This window comes from Adiantum capillus-veneris, chromosome 20 (assembly GCF_014529385.1).
Source record: "Adiantum capillus-veneris isolate H3 chromosome 20, ASM1452938v2, whole genome shotgun sequence".
NCBI lineage: Eukaryota > Viridiplantae > Streptophyta > Polypodiopsida > Polypodiales > Pteridaceae > Adiantum > Adiantum capillus-veneris.
This window is the reverse complement of record NC_140950.1, coordinates 147,096,790-147,116,549: the sequence shown is the minus strand read 5'-3', so window position 1 is coordinate 147,116,549 and position 19,760 is coordinate 147,096,790. Positions and strand designations below refer to the sequence as shown.

The window sequence follows — 19,760 nt, the reverse complement described above, 5'->3', positions numbered from 1 at the left end:
GGCAGCTTGGCGACCAGGGACTTTGTTCTAGTCATGAGCTCTGCAAATGTCTCCTTGGGCTGGAGCAACAGGTTGGCCAACTCATCTTGAATCTTCTCTTGATAATCCCTTGGTCGGAAAGCTTCACAGAACTGCTGACTTAACATGGTCCAAGTAGTAAAGTGGTTTTCAGCAAACTGACTGTACCATTTATCTGCAAGACCATCCAAGGTGGACGGGAGAGCACCAGGTATGCGTCTTCTCTATTGAGGCCACGACCTCTGCAAAGAGAGACAAATCTCCGAGCATGGTCGTCTGCATCCTCTGTGGAGAGACCCTTAAAGGTAGGGAACTTGATGTTCACCTTTGCCAGAACACTTGTGAGCTCCTCCATGGCCTCTTGCTCTTGAGTTTGTTGCTCACTAGCTTGCTGTAACAAAATGGGGGGGAGCCTTACCGGAGAAGGTGACCTGGAGGATGTAGAACCGGTCGAAGGAATGGAGGTAGCCGTATGAGTAGGTATGGGTGATGGGGTTAATATGCTTCTACTGGGCACCAAGGGTTGACACCGTCTGTGGTAGTACTTCAGAGGACTCAGTAGTTCACTTCGACACTCCAATGACCTCCTTGTATGTGTCATGCAGTAACCGCCAACCCCACCAAGCTTTGGGCAAGAAGACCTTCACTTGGGCAAGACGACCTTCACTTGGCTGAACATTGGTCTAGACTTTACTAGACCAGGGCGAGTGACTAGACCACCTGGCCTGGACCAGGACGAGGAAGGACTAGACCAGGGACGAGGAGGACTAGACCAAGACGAGGACTAAGTGGACCAGGGCGAGAGAGGACCAGACCAGCAAAGCGAGAGACTAAACCAGCTAGATTAAGTTGTCAAGGGTGAAACTGGACCAGACCAACAGGCTGCACAAGCGACGCAAAGAAAACCAGCTACTCAACAGAGTGAGACTTCAGTTGAGGTCCCATCGTGATCGCCAAAATGAGAGCACCTGTAGTGCGGATAATGTGTCGTGCTCTCTACAGTGTGGGATCCCCTCAGTGCAATGTGCGTGGCAATCTCACTCAAACAAATGGAAACTCACTCAAACAAAATGATGTAGCGCGGATAATGTAGCGTGCTCTCTACATTATGGCAATCTCACTCAAACAAAATGGCAGCATCATGTAGCGCGGATAATGTGTCGTGCTCTCTACAGTGTGGGTGCCCCTCAGTGCAATGTACGTGGAAATCTCACTCAAACAGAATGAAACACAGAAACAATGGATAACAACAGAACAACAGAGACACAACAGTGGACCAGAACATGTAGACTTGACTATCTCAAAGAACCATGTACGGACTCAGGCGTGGCACAACACTCAGCTCCAACCCAGGACTTACAGGTACAAATGGGGGTGTCGAGGCTCAGATGTGCAGGGTGAGTGCCGAGGTGCTCTGTGTAAGACTCGCTATCAAGACGACGACCAGACCATCCATGAAAGATAATGATAATGACCCAACGGCTACTACTCATAGATACAATCATAAAGAGCCACCAACGGCTCATAAATGTCAGCCAGCTAAGTGTGACCTGGCCACATGTCCACTAGGCCACCATCCGTATCCCTGCCACGTGTCACTGCCCAGAGTGTCCGTCCAGTGTGAACAAACCAGACCAACTGTACTAACTGTAACTATGTCCTGTGAAAGTGACACTGTAGCCTGCTACACATCAGAGGCATATCCCCACAGCCAGCCTACTTGCAGACGATCTGAGAGCATGCCTCAAAACAGTTGGTATGATGAGGAGTGTAGAGAGACGAGGATCAGATTACAAACAGAGGTGCTCATGGGTACTACTACACATAGACAGTCACGTATTATCTTCCGCCGCTTAGTGAGACGAAAGATGAGGGCTTACCTATCTCAATTAGAGCGTGATCTGTATCGGTTGTTTATGAGTCAGGACTCTAGTGAGGCATGGACGCTTTTCAATGAGCACTCTCCACTGCCAGCCATCACTTCCACGGAGACATTGGAGGATTATGCTACATCTCTCTCTATAGCATGGGGGCAGCCACCTTTGCCTGACCCTCCAGAGGCATGCCCGGAAACATGTACTTTCTTTAGTGTTGAGAGGATAGGAAAGCCATTGACAAGATGAAGACACGAAGAGCATAGGAACATGATGGTCTGGTAGCAGAGCACTTTATGCATGCCACAAATATGCTTACAGAGCCTCTTGCTATAATGTTTAATAGAGCCATGTACGAGGGTTTCCCTCTGAGACTTGGAGTATGTCCACTATTGTGCCTATCCTCAAGTAGGGAGATCCTATACTTCACGGAAATTACCAAACCATCATGGTTTGTCACGGTCTGGCTAGCTATATGCATCAATTCTCGAGCAAGAGTTCAGTGGATGGGCAAAGAGAGAGGCCATACGGGTAGCAGGACAGGCAAGGTTCAAGAGAGATTTCTCCTCTCTTAACCAGATTTTGACACTCAGAGCCATTATTGAGGAGGGTAGACACCATGGCAGGAGGATATATTGTAGCTTTGTGGATTTCCGCAAAGTCTTTGATACAGTGCCACGAGCCAGACTCATACGCAGATTCCAAGACATGGGTGTGCCCACAGAGCTGATCTGGGGATCTTAGCTTTATACAAGACAGTGGTAGGATAGGTACGCACTACTCAGGGCATGTCCGACATGGTTCACTCCACCATTGGGGTGAACCAGGGTTGTCCCCTATCTCTGACTCTCTTTGGGATATATGTAGATGAGTTTTCAGATTACGTGCATACAGAGGGTGACAGAGGTGCTCAGCTTGCAGGGACATGGATTCCATTGCTATCATATGCTGAAGATATTGTGTTGATCTCCTATTCCTTAGAGGGAATGCAGCGTGATTTGGATGCACTGCATGTATTTGCACGAGACAGTGGATTGTCTGTGAACCTTGGTAAGACCAAGGTAATGGTGTTTAACACCACGGCACAGTGGGCAAGGAAGTCCGCCCCCACTTTTACATATGGTCCAGACACTGTGGAGTATACAGATACATACACTTATCTCGGGGCAGTTTTCAGTGGTCCAGTATTTTCCCTGAGGCGTGAAGCAGATACGCAATTGACCAGAGCCTACGCAGCATTGGGGAGACTTGAGAGGATATGTTCGCAGGTTTAGCTATTTATATACTATCATGCTGATCGGAAGGCCACCACCCTTTCCAATCTAAGTGTCTTATTCCCCATTTAAGATCCGAATCATCTTGTACTTTTATACCAGTCCTTCTATACGGTATTCCACACTTTTAGGTTTTACAAAGTAAATGTTTATTATGAACTTTCCAGAATGCAAGACAATTAGTCTAAGAAATCCTCCAAGACCAAGCAAATGTAAGGGGTATCATTATTCCTCTTTCCAAAATCACACAGTCATAAAATATCTCAACCTTTAGTTTGGTTTCGGTATGAACACAGTTATGTTCATCAAACTACCAAAATTCCTTATGACACAAAAAAATATATATGGGTGTGGACTCATTGCTACCCTTTTTTGACAAACCAACAAATATGTACTGACCTAATGTACCATATCATAGAACCGGCCAAACAATGAAGCTATGTATCATTGACCTTATGTACCTGAGAAGCCCCTTTGTGTTGCATCAAATCCATATCAACACAGTAAGCAAACGATCTGAAAGCCCTCACACTCTCTTGCAAATACACACACAAAACGCTCAAGACAAGAATAAGTGAGGGGCATAGAGCAACCCTCACCTTATATTTATAGTGAAAGACGACCATCAATGTTGTATTGAGTGTTTGCAAGGTAAATCCTTCCCAAATCTGCTCATCGAGTCTCAAGGCACATAGGTGGCAGCCGCCGTGTTGATTATCACAGAGAAGAAGACAGGGGAGCGGTGGAACCAAATACGCAGAGGACATATAGGTAAGGCAAATAGAGCGCAACTTGGAAAATGGGCCAAGAGGGAGGCAACGGGACGTGAATGGTTCATGTCCACCAGAGTTACCTGGAACGCGGAACGGGAACGGCGACAGGGACCCTCGTGGAACGGGGGAACGGCCAGGGGTCCGGAACGGGAACGGCGCAGAACGGGAGGCATAAAAAACACCCAAATAATGCTTGAGAAGGGAATGGGTGTGAGGGGGTGCATTTTAATTTTTGAGTCCTTGCACACTAAAAAAACACCTAATGTTCATTGCAAATTTGCAAAAAACTGCCTATTTCTTCCCATTTTTGAGAGTTGGCCGTTCCGGGCCGTTCCGAGCCGTTCCGGTATCAGGTGGTCACCCGGAACGGCAAAACGTTCCGGGGTGTTCCAGCTTGGCAGAGGGGGAGGGAACAGCGTTCCGGCCTTCTAGGGCCTGCGGAACGCGTTCCCCGGTAACTATGATGTCCACCCCCTAATGAAGTATCACAGTAATCAAGATGAGACAGGCACCCTTATGGGGTGAATTAACCCTTTATTTTTACAGGAAGGAGTCGCAACCCATTTGTAGTGCCATGTCCCATGCGAGTTTATTAGCACATAGGGGTTTTACTTGTGCCCACCTAAGGGAAAGTTCCCACGGGGAGTAAATACTGCCAGCAACTAGCCATCAGCGATTAAAAAAAAAAAAAGGTGAGGTGTTATTAAATGAGGGCAAGACTCTATAAGGGAGATCTGAGTGTAAAGAAACCATAAGCAAGATCAGGGGTTGTTTATTTAGGGTAACAGAGGGCAGAGTTTTGCTAAACAAGGCCTGTAGCGATAGGGGGGTGTGTGTGTGTGTGTGTGTGTGTGTGTGTGTGTGTGTGTGTGTGTGTGTGTGTGTGTGTGTGTGTGTGTGTGTGTTAACTGCTTTTAGTTTGGAAATTTGCTTCTACGTTAGAACAACTTTCGAGTTCATGTTATATATGATCTTTCTGGTGGGTTTTCCTCCTGCTGAGGCTTCCCACTTGTAACTAATCCAAGAGATTTACAGGAAAAAAAAAATGTGTGTGTGTGTGCGCGCGCGCTCAAGCCATTGTGACTTGATAGTCTGTCAATAAATTAAAAAGTACTCCAAGGGCGCCTAGTTGAGGAGCCAACACTCTCAATACAAGAACTACCCCTCTTCCATGTCATCTCCAAGTCTCAAGTGTTCAAGTTTGAGGTTTCAATTTCTATTCCATTTCTTGTTTAAAGTTTGTTCAAGTAATTCTCGTTAACAATTGTGTTGTAGGGCTTCTTAAGGAACACTAGGACAACCTTTTTCTTCCTCTCTCTCCCAAAACGTTAATACAAGCCTTCTTGTTTCTCTTTTTCTTTTGCAAGAAAGATACTGCTACGCTATGATTTCGGAACAGCCCCTAGATATGCTTTGCTTTGTTTTCTCTGTTTCTCTTTTTCTTTTGCAAGAAAGATACTGCTATGCTATGATTTCGGAACAGCCCCTAGATATGCTCTACAATGGGTGTCAACCCAAGGAACGTATAAGACTAAGATAAACATCATCTATCCTCCTCAAAAGTGAGATGAGGACCCGGAAACCGCAAAACCCAACAAAATGCTGCCCAGGTAGCAAAGTCATCATGAAGGCCAGCATGAATCAAGTGTGCATACTGCTCATCATACCATGTGAGCCTATAGGCATACCCACAAACAACAAATCTATGACTCTAGAACATGCCAATGGCATCACAAGCATGTGGGATCATGGATCAAGATTCACAAGCAAACCAGCATAAGCCACCAACCCCGAGCAATAGGAGATGCCACAATAAGCTGTGACCAAATGTAGCAGGCTATAGTGTCACTTTCACACGACACACAGTTAGTATAGTTGGTCTGGTCTGGTTCACACTGGACGGACTCTCTCAGCTGCACGGGCTGTGTAGCGACACATGGCAGGGATACATACGACAGTGGTTCTAGTGGATATCGTAGCCAGGTCACCACCACCACTCAGTCTAGAGATAGACTTAGATGGCTGACATTTATGAGCCGTTGGTGGCTCTTTCTGGTGGGACATAAGCAGTAGCTGTTGGGTCATAGAGATCATCTTCTTCATATATGGTCCAGCATCGTCGTCTAGAGAAGCGAGTCTATACACACAGCACGTCCTCACCATCCCTGCACATCTGAGCCTCGACACCCCATTGTACCTGTGAGTCCTGGGCTGGAGCTGAGATAGTCGAGTCATATGTTGTGGTGTGCTACTGTTGTGTCTCTGTGAGCTCAGTTGTTGTCTATTGTTCCTTTGTTTTCAGTCTGTTTTGAATAAGATTGTCATGCACATTGCACTGAGGAGCTCCCACTGTAGAGAGCACACACACTATCCACGCTACAGGTGCTCTCATTTTTGGCGATCACAGTGGGACCTCAACTGAAGTCTCACTCTCTGTTGAGATACAAAGCATGAAGCTAGTTGGTTTCGCCTACTTTGCCTTGCACTGTGTATCCTACTGGTCTGGTCCTCTCTCGTCCTCGTCCCTGGTCTAGTCCTTCCTCGTCCCAAGGTTAGTCCTTCCTCGTCCTTGGTCTAGCCCCTCCTCGTCCCTGGTCCACCCGTCCTCGTCCCTGGTCCAACCGGGGTCTAGTCACTTGCTCGTCTAGTAAATGCTGGTCTAGTAGAGTCTAGACCTATCTTCATCCAGTTAAAGCAGTTATACAGGTCTTCTCGCCTAGAGCTTGGTTGAATTTGTGGTCGCTGCATGACACTTACAAGGCGGTCATTCGAGCGTCAGCGCACTATTGAGTCCTCTCAAGTTACTACAACAAAAGACGACCCTTGGTACCTAGTAGAAGTCAATCAACCTCATCACCCATACCTCCACATACGGCATCACCCATTCCTCCATCCGGTTCCACATCTTCCAAGTCACCTTCCCCAATAAAGCTCTCTCCTATTTTGTTACAGCAGGCTATTGAGCAACGAGCTCCTGAGCAACAGGCCATGGAGACATTGGCTAGTGTTTTGGCCAAGGTAAACATCAAGTTTCCTACTTTCAAGGGACTCTCTTCAAAAGATGCAAATGACCATGCAAGGAGGTTTGTATCTCTCTGTAGGTGTCGTGGTCTTAATAGAGAAGATGCTTATTTGGTACTCTTTCCATCTACCTTAGATGGCTTAACAGACAAATGGTACAGTCCGTTTGCAGAGAACCATTTTGCAACTTGAGCAGCTTTAAGACAACAGTTCTGTGCAGCATTCAGGCCAGGTGACTACCAAGAAAAGGTTTTGGATGAGTTGGCCAACATGGTGCTCCAACCAGAGGAGACTTTTGCAGAACTTATGACTAAAACCAAGTCTCTGGTTACGAAGCTTCCTCAACATCCAGAGGAATTTATGGTTAAGAGTGGGTGGAGAAGGCTCTTCCCAAAACTTCCCAGCAAAAACTCCAAGAGAGTCTCCGACATGTTGCCACTCTGGAGGAGTTTTTCGCGGCTGCTACCAGGGTAGAGGGAGCTAGGAAGCTGTTCACCAACTCCTCTCCGGTAGAGACCCCTTCAGTGTTTTTGGAAAGTCCTTCTGATCCTTTAACTTCTTTACGCACGAAATTGGAAGCCCTAGAGTTACAGCGAGCTCTTCAAGAGGAGAGGTCCTTCTCTCTTAGACAGGAGAAGCTCCACATCACGAGGCATTGGAACAGATCAAGCGCGAGCTAGAAGAGCTCAAGTCTCAACAAGAGACTAAGGCTATGGTTTGGTGTAGCTCATGTCGCTCTCCAGGGCACCCTCCACAGGAATGCCCCCTTCGGGTTTACTGCCACTTCTGTGAAAAGTTTGGACACGAGGACAAGGACTGCTACTACCTCAAGGGATTGCGACAAATACAGCAAAGTCTTGGTCCTACTCTTCAACAAGGGCCAGCACCGACATCCAACACGGTTTCTCCATGTGGCCATCCACACCATATGCCACCTTTGCTGACAGCCCCTGCTATGCAAGGTATGCAAAGTACTTTTCCGTCTCAGAGCTTTTATCATACCCATGCTCCCTCATCACCTCAAAACTTCTATGCCTCCACCTCCAACTCCATGCACCAGGAGCAAGGACCACCTCGCCCTTCGACTCGCCCATTGAATCCGCCCATTTTATGCTACAGATCGAGGAATATGGTCATTACCAAAGCAAATGCCCTCTGCCTGAAGGGTCCCCTTCCAGTCGTCATAGCCTTGAAATGAAGGATCACTACAGTGAGGATTGCCCTAAACTTCGAGCATCCACGGCTTCGAACCCAAGTCAAAGCCAGAATGAGTTGACCTTTCCCAAGCTCAATTTGATAGCAGTTAGCACCACTCCTGAACCACCCCCTTCTACCCACGTGGTTACCCCTCAAAATAAGCCACCGCAGTTGGTAGAGCAGCCATCAGGCATCCTCACCCGGGCCCAAAGAGCCGCTCTCGGTCTCAGCATTCGAGGAAGTTCAACTCACCCACACATTCTCACACTAGTGGATACCCTGCCTTCAGCAATTAACAAGCCATCCCCCAGTGCCATGAAGAAATCCAAATCTTTGCTCTCCAATATTAATGAAGCTTTCTTGGAAGCAGTTTCAGATCTACAAAAGATCAAGGTACCAAAGAAACCACTGGTAGAACAAGAGAAGCTTACAGCAGAGAGAGTCTTGAAGAACACTTTCCAACAATTGTCCGTCTATGACATGTTGCGGCTAGATGCGAGTTTCAGAAGTGACACCCTTGCAGATATTCAATCCCTTTAACCCGGAGCAGGTCCTAGTGGCGAGCACCTCCCAGTGCAACCATCAGAATCCTATATGATATCCAATCCCGCTGCTCCCCTCACTAATTATAGAAGCCCTTGCCTGACAGTGTCCGTCTTGGGGCAGCAATTTTCAGGATTAATTGTGGATGGTGGATCTCGCATCAATATGATGCCTGAGTTGGCTTTAGGCCTGCACCCTACTCAACCTGCCCCCTTCACGGTAACATTGGCCGACCAGAGGACAGTATACCCTGTGGGCATAGTGAAAAAGGTGCCTCTGCAGGTACAAGATTTCACTTTTAGTTTGGATTTTGTTGTGATTCGTCTTCCACAGGTGGAGGGGGGATTTCCCTTGCTCATCGGTAGACCATGGCTGCGACACACTAAAGCACTTCATGATTGGGGAAACGATGCCATGTGGATATATACTCCTGGCTCTCTGATGCAACCCATTCGCCTAGAAGGAGACATGGATCCCGTCGTGCAATATAGTTCTTTGTCCCTAGCAAACAGCCTTGAATTGGAACAGCCTACTCCACCTGACGAGTCAAACAAGGATCTGTTGGAGTGGTTGGACGCTACCAAATCTATGCCTTGTTATGGAGTCTCTATTCACTCTTTACCTAAAGGTACACCCTCTTCCAATGTTTCCACAGTAACTAAACTTAATAGGCCACCTGAGCCAGCACAAAGGTTGAAGGTCACAGAAGCTAGTCCCATTGTGCCCTTGGTGGTAGCCTTTGGATCTGAAGAGCCTATGAAGAATCACAGAAGCGAAAAGAAAGAGAAGTTCAACAATCTTCAACATCAGCCCCATCGGTGTCTACTTCTCCGACCAGAACAAAGCTCTCCTTTGTGTCTAGCGAACTCCCTTCAAAGAGCTTCCGCAAGATGGGATACAACCAAAAAGATGTTCATTTCAAGCGTGATATATTCCCTGCTCATGCTCATGCTCATGATATATCTCTGCTCAACGTCATTCCAACCTATTCACGTACAAGAACCCATTACCCTTGAAGTGTCATCTCCAGCCTCACCTCTCACTAGCCCTCTCTCCCTCCCTACCCTCGCCCCTAGTTCCCCCTCACCAACCCTCGTCCCCCTACCTAGCCCTCGCCCCTACCCACCCCCTACCTACCCCTCCTCCCCCTACCTAGGCCTCGCCCCCTACCTACCCCTCGCCCTCAGTGTTGTGAAGGAAGTGTTGCAAGGTTATCTGCAAGCATGGACCAGGTCATTTTCCTCTCACTATGGTTATCAAAGATAAAGATGCGCCGGATCCAAACCGAGTATATCTCTTTGTAGTGGAGCCTCATTCTATTTTGCCAATTGGGATTCTTGGACTATGCAATCATACTGGGTTCCAACCTATTCAAAGGCTTAAGGCGTTTGAAGCAGTGCAGTGTTTTTAACCCCACTTTTGGGACATGTAAGGTCATGGTTGGGCCTCACACCTGCTTCACGAAAGACGTACAGATGCGGCACCTACTGGGTTTTTTTAGTATTTCCTCTCACCGGGGCGATGAGCGGTCTTGTGGCGGGCAACCTGTAGCAGGCTACAGTGTCACTTTCACAGGACACACAGTTAGTATAGTTGGTATGGTCTGGTTCACACTAGACGGACTCTCTGGGCTACCCGGGCTGGGCAACGACACGTGGCACGGATACGACGGTGGTTCTAGTGGACATCGTGGCCAAGTCACCACCACCACTCAGTCTGGAGATAGACTTACATGGCTGACATTTATGAGCAGTTGGTGGCTCTTTATGGTGGGACATGAGTAGTAGTTGTTGGGTCATAGAAATCATCTTCTTCATATATGGTCCAGCATCGTCGTCTAGAGGAGCGAGTCTATACACAGCATGTCTTCACCATCCCTACACATCTGAGCCTCGACACCCCATTGTACCTGTGAGTCTTGGGCTGGAGCTGAGTGTGCTACCACGCCAAAGTCTGTATCAGTTCTTGAGATAGTCGAGTCATACATTGTGGTCTGTTGCTGTTGTGTCTCTGTGAGCTCAATTGTTGTCTATTGTTCCTTTTTTTTCAGTTTGTTTTGAATGAGATTGTCACGCACATTGCACTGAGGAGCACCCACTGTAGAGAGCACGACACACTATCCACGCTACACCAGACCTGTGAAAGAATGTAATAATCGCGCATGGAACCAAGCCCTGAGCCACATCCATGAGTATGCTTGATGCTCCTCACAATCTGAGGAAGAAGTACACACCTTGAAGTAAAGAATTGCATGAATTGGAGCATCCTTGGCTTGAATCCGGTCAACCTTATCCTGCAAATCTGAAAACACTATGGAGGTACGCTTCAGTTCTGCTCTTAACTTTGATGATGAGAAGCGGGTTAATACTGTCCCACGTATTTTGGCCACCAATTTGACACCATACTGTAGTTTATGAGCACCATGGACATCTTGCATGACCTCTGTTGATGTTAAAGATAAAGAAGTCAAAGTAGTACTTGAATTTGCTTCCATCTTCGGAGATATTGAAAGAGTACTTCCAATCTCTAAAGAAGTTGAAAGAGCTTTTCCAATCTCTGAAGAATTTGAATTGGTACAACTTTGCATATCATCATTAATAACTTCCTGCTTGTTGTTGAGTGAGGATGGCCTGATAGAAAGAAGAGTATTGGCCCAGGATACGTCTTTCTCGACTCCTTTCCAAGCTGACAGATGCACTCGTCTGCTGCCACTTGCTGTCTGCTGGAGCAATTCTATCAGAGGAGCAGTTTTCTTCATGGCAGTTTCCTTGCTGTTGGTCTGCTCCAGCAACTCTAAGAATTCTTGGTCCGAAGCATCTTGCTTGCCTTTCTTCCTGAGAGTATCTGTCAAATTAAAGATGTCCTCATTAGCTATGCAATAAGCCTCACCTGCATCATTTCCAATTATTGATGCCAAGGGACCAGGATTCAAGTCCTCAACTGATTTACTGTCTTCGGCATCCATGCAACCAAGCTCAGCTGCATCACTCTCAGCCTCTGGAACCCATTGGTCACTTTTCAAAGCATCAAATGATTTCATGTCACAAGTATCCATGCAATCAAGCCAGGCTTCATCTGCATCCCTTCCGATCACTGATTCACTTTCAGCCACTGGCGCCCATTGGTCACTTTTCAAATCATCAAATGATTTCATGTCACCGGTATCCATGCAATCAAGCGAGGCTTCATCTGCATCCCTTTCAGTCAATGGTGCCGATTGGCCACTTCTCAACTTATCAAGCGATATGATGTCTTCTGAATCCATGAAATGAAACAAGGTCTCAGCTGCATCACTTCCAACCACTGATGATGATTGGCCACGTTTCACATCATCGAGTAATTTCTTTACTGTCTTTCTGGCTCCGTTTGTTTCATGAACAACCAAAGAGATTGTAGGATATTTTTGATTGGCTGCAAAGTAGCTGGTTTCAGAAATCCAGTATAAGCAAATTAAGATATCAATTGAAAAAGACTTTAAAGTAGCAATACCATTGCTTTTACCAACCATCACTTAGAAATTGCATAGGAAGAAGGGTTAAAGTATTCCAAGATTGTTGAGAGACTGTGAGGAGCTCATGCCAAACGAAAGCAGCATAGAAGCTCAAAAACACACTGGACTAAAACAACATTACTTTCCATTACTAAAATTGTGGTTTCTAACATCATCGTCTTCAACTTTGCAGAAAGATCTAATCCTCAGCCAAGTAAAATCCATACCATTCACTACATGATTCCGTCTTCTGTGCACCACATCTATCACAAAGGCAGGGTCTGATTAACAGGGGATAACTTTAAACCATTTGAGAGGGTGGAGGCAAGACTTAAGGCGACACATTTCACTTGGAAGGTCCTGACTATCAAAAGTTTTTTTAAAAACTTCTTGAATCGGTGTTGTGGACCTCGACTCAAGAGCCAAGATCTGTCCTTCGTGACTGATCGTATCTGCAATTAGGTTAGCTTTACTAGGAACATAATCAATCAAACCACCAAATTGTTTACAAGATTGGAACCATCTAGCTTGACAATCACTCCAAGGTGTACTCGGTACAAACTGGAACCATTTGAGGGCTTGATGATCCTTACGAACAATTAAATCTCTATCATGCAAAAAATGCTTCTCATGCTTAGGAGAATGAACGACAGAAAGAGGTTCCTTTTCATGCAATGACTCATTCATTTTTGAAGTGTGTCTTGAGTGCTGCTATTGGACTACGTGTTCTATCCTCGTTCAAAGCATGACAGTGAGAAATTAATAACAAAGAGGGCATACTATGCTCACAACATAGTGGTCTTGTACGTTTTGTACACGTACGATGATGTGCGGTACTAAACGAACTAAAAAATATTAAGATGTACGATGACGTTACGTACGTTCAAAATAAGAAAACAAAGAATTCTCACATCTAAGGCTTAGGCCCTTGGGTTTAAACTTTACACTTAAAGAAACTTGACCTTATGAGATCTTCAATGGGAGCTTGAGAGGGAGAGACCCAATGGAGAGAAGATGGCGAGGCAAGACTCTAGTCTCTAGAGCTTGTCACTTAAGAGCTAGAACATGGAAGCATTGAGCAGTGAGAGGCTGAGAGCATTGAGAGCTTGAGAGCAATGAGCATTGAGAGCTTGGAGTGTTGGAGAACAAGATGGAGAGGCATTGCTTAAATAGGAAGAGGCTAGAGCATGAGAGAGACTCGAGAGAGAGCATGGAGGATGACTCTTGATGAGAGAGGGGGAGCGTGGGGGAGAGGGAGAGCATAAGAGAAGTGGAGCCCTAGCACATAGAATCCAATGTTTGAATGTGGCTAGGGCTTGAATTGGCGCTCCAAAACGGCCTTGGCTGCTCAATATAATCCACTCACAATTGTGAGTTTTGCTTTTACCAAGAAAAAAAAAAAAACGTAAAGAACGTACTAAACAAACGGGACGGTACGTGACCTGCAGTACGGAACAAGACGTTCTGTACGTCGTACGAAAACTACCCTGGCTCACAACGAATAACCACGGGAGAGGCACCTTCACTAGAGAGAGTGAGCATGTTTTCTTCCCAATCAACTTGGGGAAGCGCGCAAAAATACTTTCGAAAATCATATCACATCAAGAGAGAGGAGAAACAAGATGTCTTGAACTGAGACTTACTTTAGCACAATCATGCATGATTGAAGAGTTCATGCCATGAGCAAATCCGAAAACAACTATCAGGTCCACTGGAATAGCTTTGAAACATGCGCTCTTCGCAAGAGAATCGCGAATCACATCATGTATTGCCAGGATCACACAAGGTCACAATGCGCTCACTATTCACATGACCATAACACTTCATGAGAGACTCATCTAGATGATCACGCTAATCACATCATGTATTGCTAGGATCACACAAGATCACAATGCGCTCACTATTCACATGACCATAACACTTCATGAGAGACTTATCTAGATGATCACGTGAAACTTGGGGAACAGTAATTTTCTCATTTATGACACTAGCAAACAATGTGGGTTCTGTGGGTTCTTTTGCGGGTTCTTTCTTGGGAAAATCTCTCTTCATGTGACCTTTAGTGTGACACTGAAAACATCTTCCTTCCTTGCCATACTCAATTCGTTCTTCAAGACTTAACCAACCTCCTACTCTTCCTTTAGCAGATTGTAGCAGGGCTACAGTGTCACTGGCACGGGACAAGCAATTAGTTGCAGTTGGGCTAACTAGTTGGTTTCGGGCGGGGGTACGCGGTATCATCTACTTTGTGTGGTCAATCGTCTAGAGTCTATCATCTTGAGTTTTACACAGCACGCCTGTACCATCCCCGCACATATGAGCCTCGACACCCCATTGTACCTATGAGTTCTTTGCTAGAGCTGAGTGTGCTGCCATGCCAGAGTCTGTACGGGTTTCTTTGAGTTAGTCGAGTCCCATATGTTCACGTTCTATTGTTGATGTCTCTGTGTTGTTGCTCTGTTGTTTCCTGCTTCAAGCGTTGTTATTCTGTTGGATTGAGATGTCACACACATTGCACTGAGGAGCACCCACTATAGAGAGCACGACACATTACCTCAACTATACAGATTTTTCATCAGGTGTCAATTTAGGGGTTTTTTGAGTTTTAGTCTTTCCTTTACAATCATTGTTAGGTGAAGAATGTTGTGCTCTACGTGTAGTGGAAGATTGAGAGGAGACATGATATGGTTCTTACCATTGTTCTCTCCATTCTGCTGATTTTGTTGGTTCAGAGGGGTACTTGACTTTTTCTCCTTCGGCTTACCTTTTGTCACCTGCACATCTAACCCTATGTGCATGTGGACAAGCTACTTCATGACTAGGGTTCAAGTCAGCTTTGGAAGTGTTCTCGCACCTTTGTGAGTCTGTTCGCAAACCGTGCATGTCCAAACACTTAAGAGTAGTTGCATTTCCTCTTGTTGTACACAGCATGATCATCAAATTACAGTCAGTACCCATCTAGAGCATTTTATAGTGCATAGAACCCAATTTCCCTATTTTAGCCATTTTTCACTTATTATTAATAAGTGACTTCCTTGGAAAACTGGGTAGGGCAGCTTTGACAAGTTAATATATAAGAAAGCTAGCCATAGCACTTTCTGGCAGAAGAGGCAACAGGGACCAAGTGTTCGACAGTGCACCTTCTCAACAAGACCCCCCGACAGGCAACCTAGTGTTTTCAGCCACCAAATACGAGCCAGCGTTTTCAACATTTGCAGATCAGCCCAGAATTTTGCAGTTGCAGATGATGCTAGTAAATCACAGCATTCTCCCTAGCGTTTTTGCATCAAACAACAGATCAGCCCAGTGTTTTTGCAATAGCAGACTACCTCTAGCGTTTGCAGATTCCCGATGACGGATCCCATGATTGCATCAGCGTTTTCAATTTCAGCAGTTAGATTCCATACCGCAACCCCCAAACCTCGCAGATCTCACCTTCCCTCAACAGATCCTCGCCACACGCTCAGATCAGCCAGCATTTGCAGAATCAGCCCGCTATTCGCAGATTTCAGCATCTACGTTTTCAGCACATCGTCGTCTCGTCGTCGTCATCACCGTCGTCACCGACATAGAGTCAGAATTCAGCAGATATAAGATTTGCAGATTTCAGCCCTTAGCGTTTTCAATTTTCAGCCCGTCTCGTCGTCATCCACATCGTCGGCAAGACCATTGCATTTTGACCACTGTATGAGGATTGTGCAATCAAAAGCATAGACCTCTCTCACCATAGAGAGTGGGACCATTGGAGAAGGGTTTGACAACATTCTGGTGTCGTATTCTTCTCTCTCTATCTCTCAGTCTCAGCAGCTTCATTCACAGTGTTTTTCCATTTTGTTTTTGATCATTTGCACTCTCTCACTAAAGGAACGGAAGGCTCTCCCTTCCGTAAGTAAAAGGAACCCTTGAGCATGGTTCGGAGCACTCATCTTGAGCAAAGTTCAACATTCTTTCATTGGTATCAGAGCTTTGGCAGTGTTCTGTATCACTCAAGGAAAGAACCACAAGAATTTTTTTTGCTTGTCGCGGTCGCATGTAACCCGAGTCCTCTTGGGCATGTCGATTCCTAATCGTGTTTTGAAGAGTGACAGGAAACCCAAGAAAGAAGGGCTTGTCCAGCCTCTTCTTGTTCCTCCTTTCACTCATTGAGAGCGGACCGTGCACTTGGCGGCCGGCCAATCGACGTGAGGTGGGAAAAAGCAACCTTGGTGTGAGCGCAAGGCCGCCAAGGGGGTGCACGCGGAAAGAGAAGAGCTCGGGTAAGAGAAGATCCTTCTCTAACACAGATTGCAAGCTAAAGAAGAACCTCAAGAACTCAAGGACTCAAGAACCCAAGAATCAAAAGAACCCAAGTTTCTCGTGAACTTAATAACCCAAGATCGCAGTGTATGGTCATCACAGGAAGCAGAATGGATACTTTGCATGAAGGTGATGAGCATGAAGGAGGTGAAGAAGAATGGAGGTTTTCCCGACCCTCCCCCTTCCCCATCTACGCCACGGTTTGCACCAAATCCGATGGAGGCTTTGGTCAAGTCGATGATGGACATGATGCTACAACAAGAGACGCAATGCGCTACCTTGGAGCGAGAGCGCGAGCGCGAAGAACGACGGTTAGCCTTGGAGCGTGACCGTGAGCGTGAGAAAGCGCGCTTGGTGGCCGAAGAAAGACGGTTAGCCTTGGAGTGTGAGAGCGAGCAAGCGCACTTGGTTACTGAAGAGAGATGAGCGGCCTTGGAGTTAGAGCGTGAGGCGTAGAGAGACCAACGCATGCAAGAGTTGGTCCTACACGTACTGTAGTAGGCTACAAAGTCGCTTTCACAGGACACACAGTTAGTACAGTTGGTCTGGTCTAGTCCACATTGGACGGACTCTCTGGGCTGGGCAGTGACACGTGGCAAGATACGGACGGTGGCCTAGTGGACATCATGGCCAGGTCACCACCACCACTCAGTTTGGAGATTGGCTTAGGTGGCTACCATATGAGCTGTTGGTGGATCATCTTCTAGATATATGGTCCAACGTCGTCGTTTTGGGTAGCGAGTCTATACACACAGCACGTCTTCACCATCCCTGCACATCTGAGCCTCGACACCCCCATTGTACCTGTGAGTCTTGGGCTGGAGCTGAGTGTGCTGCCACGTCGGTTCTTTGAGATAGTCGTGTCATATGTTTTGGTCTATTGTTGTCTCTCTGTGAGCTCAGTTGTTATCTATTGTTCCTTTTTTTCAATCTGTTTCAAGTGAGATTGTCACGCACATTGCACTGAGGAGCACCTACTGTAGAGAGCACGACACACTATCCGTGCTACAGGTGCTCTCATTTTGGCGATCACGGTGGGACCTCATCTGAAGTCTCACTCTCTGGTGAGATACCAACCGTGAAGCTAGTTGGTTTTTACCTAGCTTCGCCTACTTTGCCTTGCACTGTATAGTCTGCTGGTCTGGTCCTCTCTCGCCTTGGTCCAACTGGTCCAACCAGCCCTCGTCCCTGGTCTAGTCCTCCCAATCCTCCTCGTCCCTGGTCCAGCCTGGGTCTAGTCAATTGCGTGGTCTACTAGAGTTCTTCAGCCAGATAAAGCAGTTAAAGGTCTTCTTTCCCAAAGCTTGGTTGCGCTTTGGTTGGATTTGTGGTCGCTGCATGACACATACAAGGCGGCCATTAGAGCGTCAAAGCGCACTACTGAGTCCTCTGAAGTTACTACAACAAAAGATGACCCTTGGTACCTAGTAGAAGTCAATCAACCTCATCGCCCATACATACCACATCACCCATTCCTCCATCCGGTTCCACATCTTCCAGGTCACCTTCCCCAGTAAAGCCTTCTCCTATTTTGTTACAGCAGGCTATTGAGCAACGGGCTCCTGAGCAATAGGCCATGGAGGCATTGGCCAAGGTAAACATCAAGTTTCCTACCTTCAAGGTACTCTCTTCAAAAGATGCAGACGAACATGCAAGAAGCTTTGTATCTCTCTGTAGGGGTCGTGGTCTTAATAGAGAAGATGCTTATTTGGTACTCTTTCCATCTACCTTGGATGGCTTAGCACACAAATGGTACAATCAATTTGCAGAGAATCATTTTGCAACTTGTGCATCTTTAAGACAACAGTTCTCCGCAGGAAAAGGTTTTGGATGAGTTGGCCAACATGGTGCTCAAGCCAAAGGAGACTTTTGCAGAACTCATGACTAAAACCAAGTCTCTGGTTGCCAAGTTTCCTCAAGAACCAGGGGAATTTATGGTTAAGAAGTGGGTGGAGAAGGTTCTTCCCAAAACTTCCCAGCAAAAACTCCAAGAGAGTCTCCGACCTGACGCAACTCTGGAGGAGTTTGTCGCGGGTGCTACTAGGATAGAGGGAGCTAGGAAGCTGTTCACAAACTCCCCTCAGGTAGAGACCACCTAAGTGTTTTCGAAAAGTCCTTCTAATCCGTTAACTTCTTTACGCAGGGAATTGGAAGCCCTTAAGTTACAGCGAGCTCTTCAAGAGGAGAAATCAATCTCTCTCAGACAGAAGAAGGCTCCACATCACGAGGCTTTGGATCAAATCAAGAGGGAGCTAGAAGAGCTTCGGTCTCAGCAAGAGACTAAGGCTATGGTATGGTGCAGCTCGTGTCGCTCTCCAGGACACCCTCCACACGACTGACCCCTTCGGGCTTATTGCCACTTCTGTGAAAAGTCTGGGCATGAGGACAAGGACTGCTACTACCTCAAGGGATTGCGACAAATATAACAAATTCTTGGTCCTACTCTTCAACAAGGGCCAGCACCTGCATCCAACATGGTTTCTCCCTGTGGCCATCCACACCATATGCCACGTTTGCTGACAGCCCCTCCTATGCAAGGTATGCAAAGTACTTTTCCCTCTCAGAGCTTTTATCATACCCATGCTCCCTCATCACCTCAAAGCTTCTATGCCTCCAACTCCAACTCCATGCACCAGGAGCAAGGACCACCTCGCCCTTTGCATCGGCCCATTTTGTGCTACAGACGCGGGGAATATGGGCATTACCAAAGGAAATGCCCCTTGCCAGAAGGGTCCCCTCCCTGCCGTCATTGCCCTGAAACGAAGGATCACTACAGTAAAGATTGCCCTAAACTTCGTGCATTAGCGGCTGCTAACCCAAGTCAAAGCCAAAATAAGTTTTACCTTTCCCAAGCTAAATTTGATAGCAGTGAGCCCCACTCCTCAACCACCCCCTTCCGCCCATGTGGTTAACACTCAAGAGAAGTTGCAGTTGGTAGAGGAGCCAGCGGGCGTCCTCACCCGGGCCCAGAGAGCCGCTCTTGGTCTTAGCATTCCAACAAGTTCAACTCCCCCACACATTCTCACACCCATAAATACCCTGCCTTCAGCTTCACCTGTTAACAAGCTATCCCCCAGTGCCATGAAAGAATCCAAATCTTTGCTCTCCGATATTGATGAAGCTTTCATGGAAGCAATTTCCGGTCTACAAAAGATCAAGGTACCAGAGAAACCACTGGTAGAACAGGAAAAGTTTACAGCAGAGACAGTCTTGAACAACACCTTCCAACAAGAGTCCCTCTATGACATGTTGCGACTAGATGCGAGTTTTAGAA

At 46.6% G+C, this 19,760-nt stretch overlaps 1 protein-coding gene across 9 annotated transcripts in view; it reads right to left on the bottom strand.

Annotated features, from left to right (window-relative positions):
* The window catches only part of LOC147433375 (uncharacterized), a 201,699-nt gene that overhangs the window by 99,254 nt on the left and 82,685 nt on the right, over positions 1 to 19,760 (bottom strand). For 8 of the 9 annotated variants that reach the window (XM_086492965.1, XM_086492964.1, XM_086492963.1 and 5 more), the window contains one exon: positions 10,934 to 12,122. In XM_086492965.1, the coding sequence (XP_086349091.1) occupies positions 10,934 to 12,122 (1,189 nt within the window). The remainder of the gene's footprint in view (positions 1 to 10,933; positions 12,123 to 19,760) is intronic. The other variant, XM_086492966.1, reaches the window with a different exon arrangement.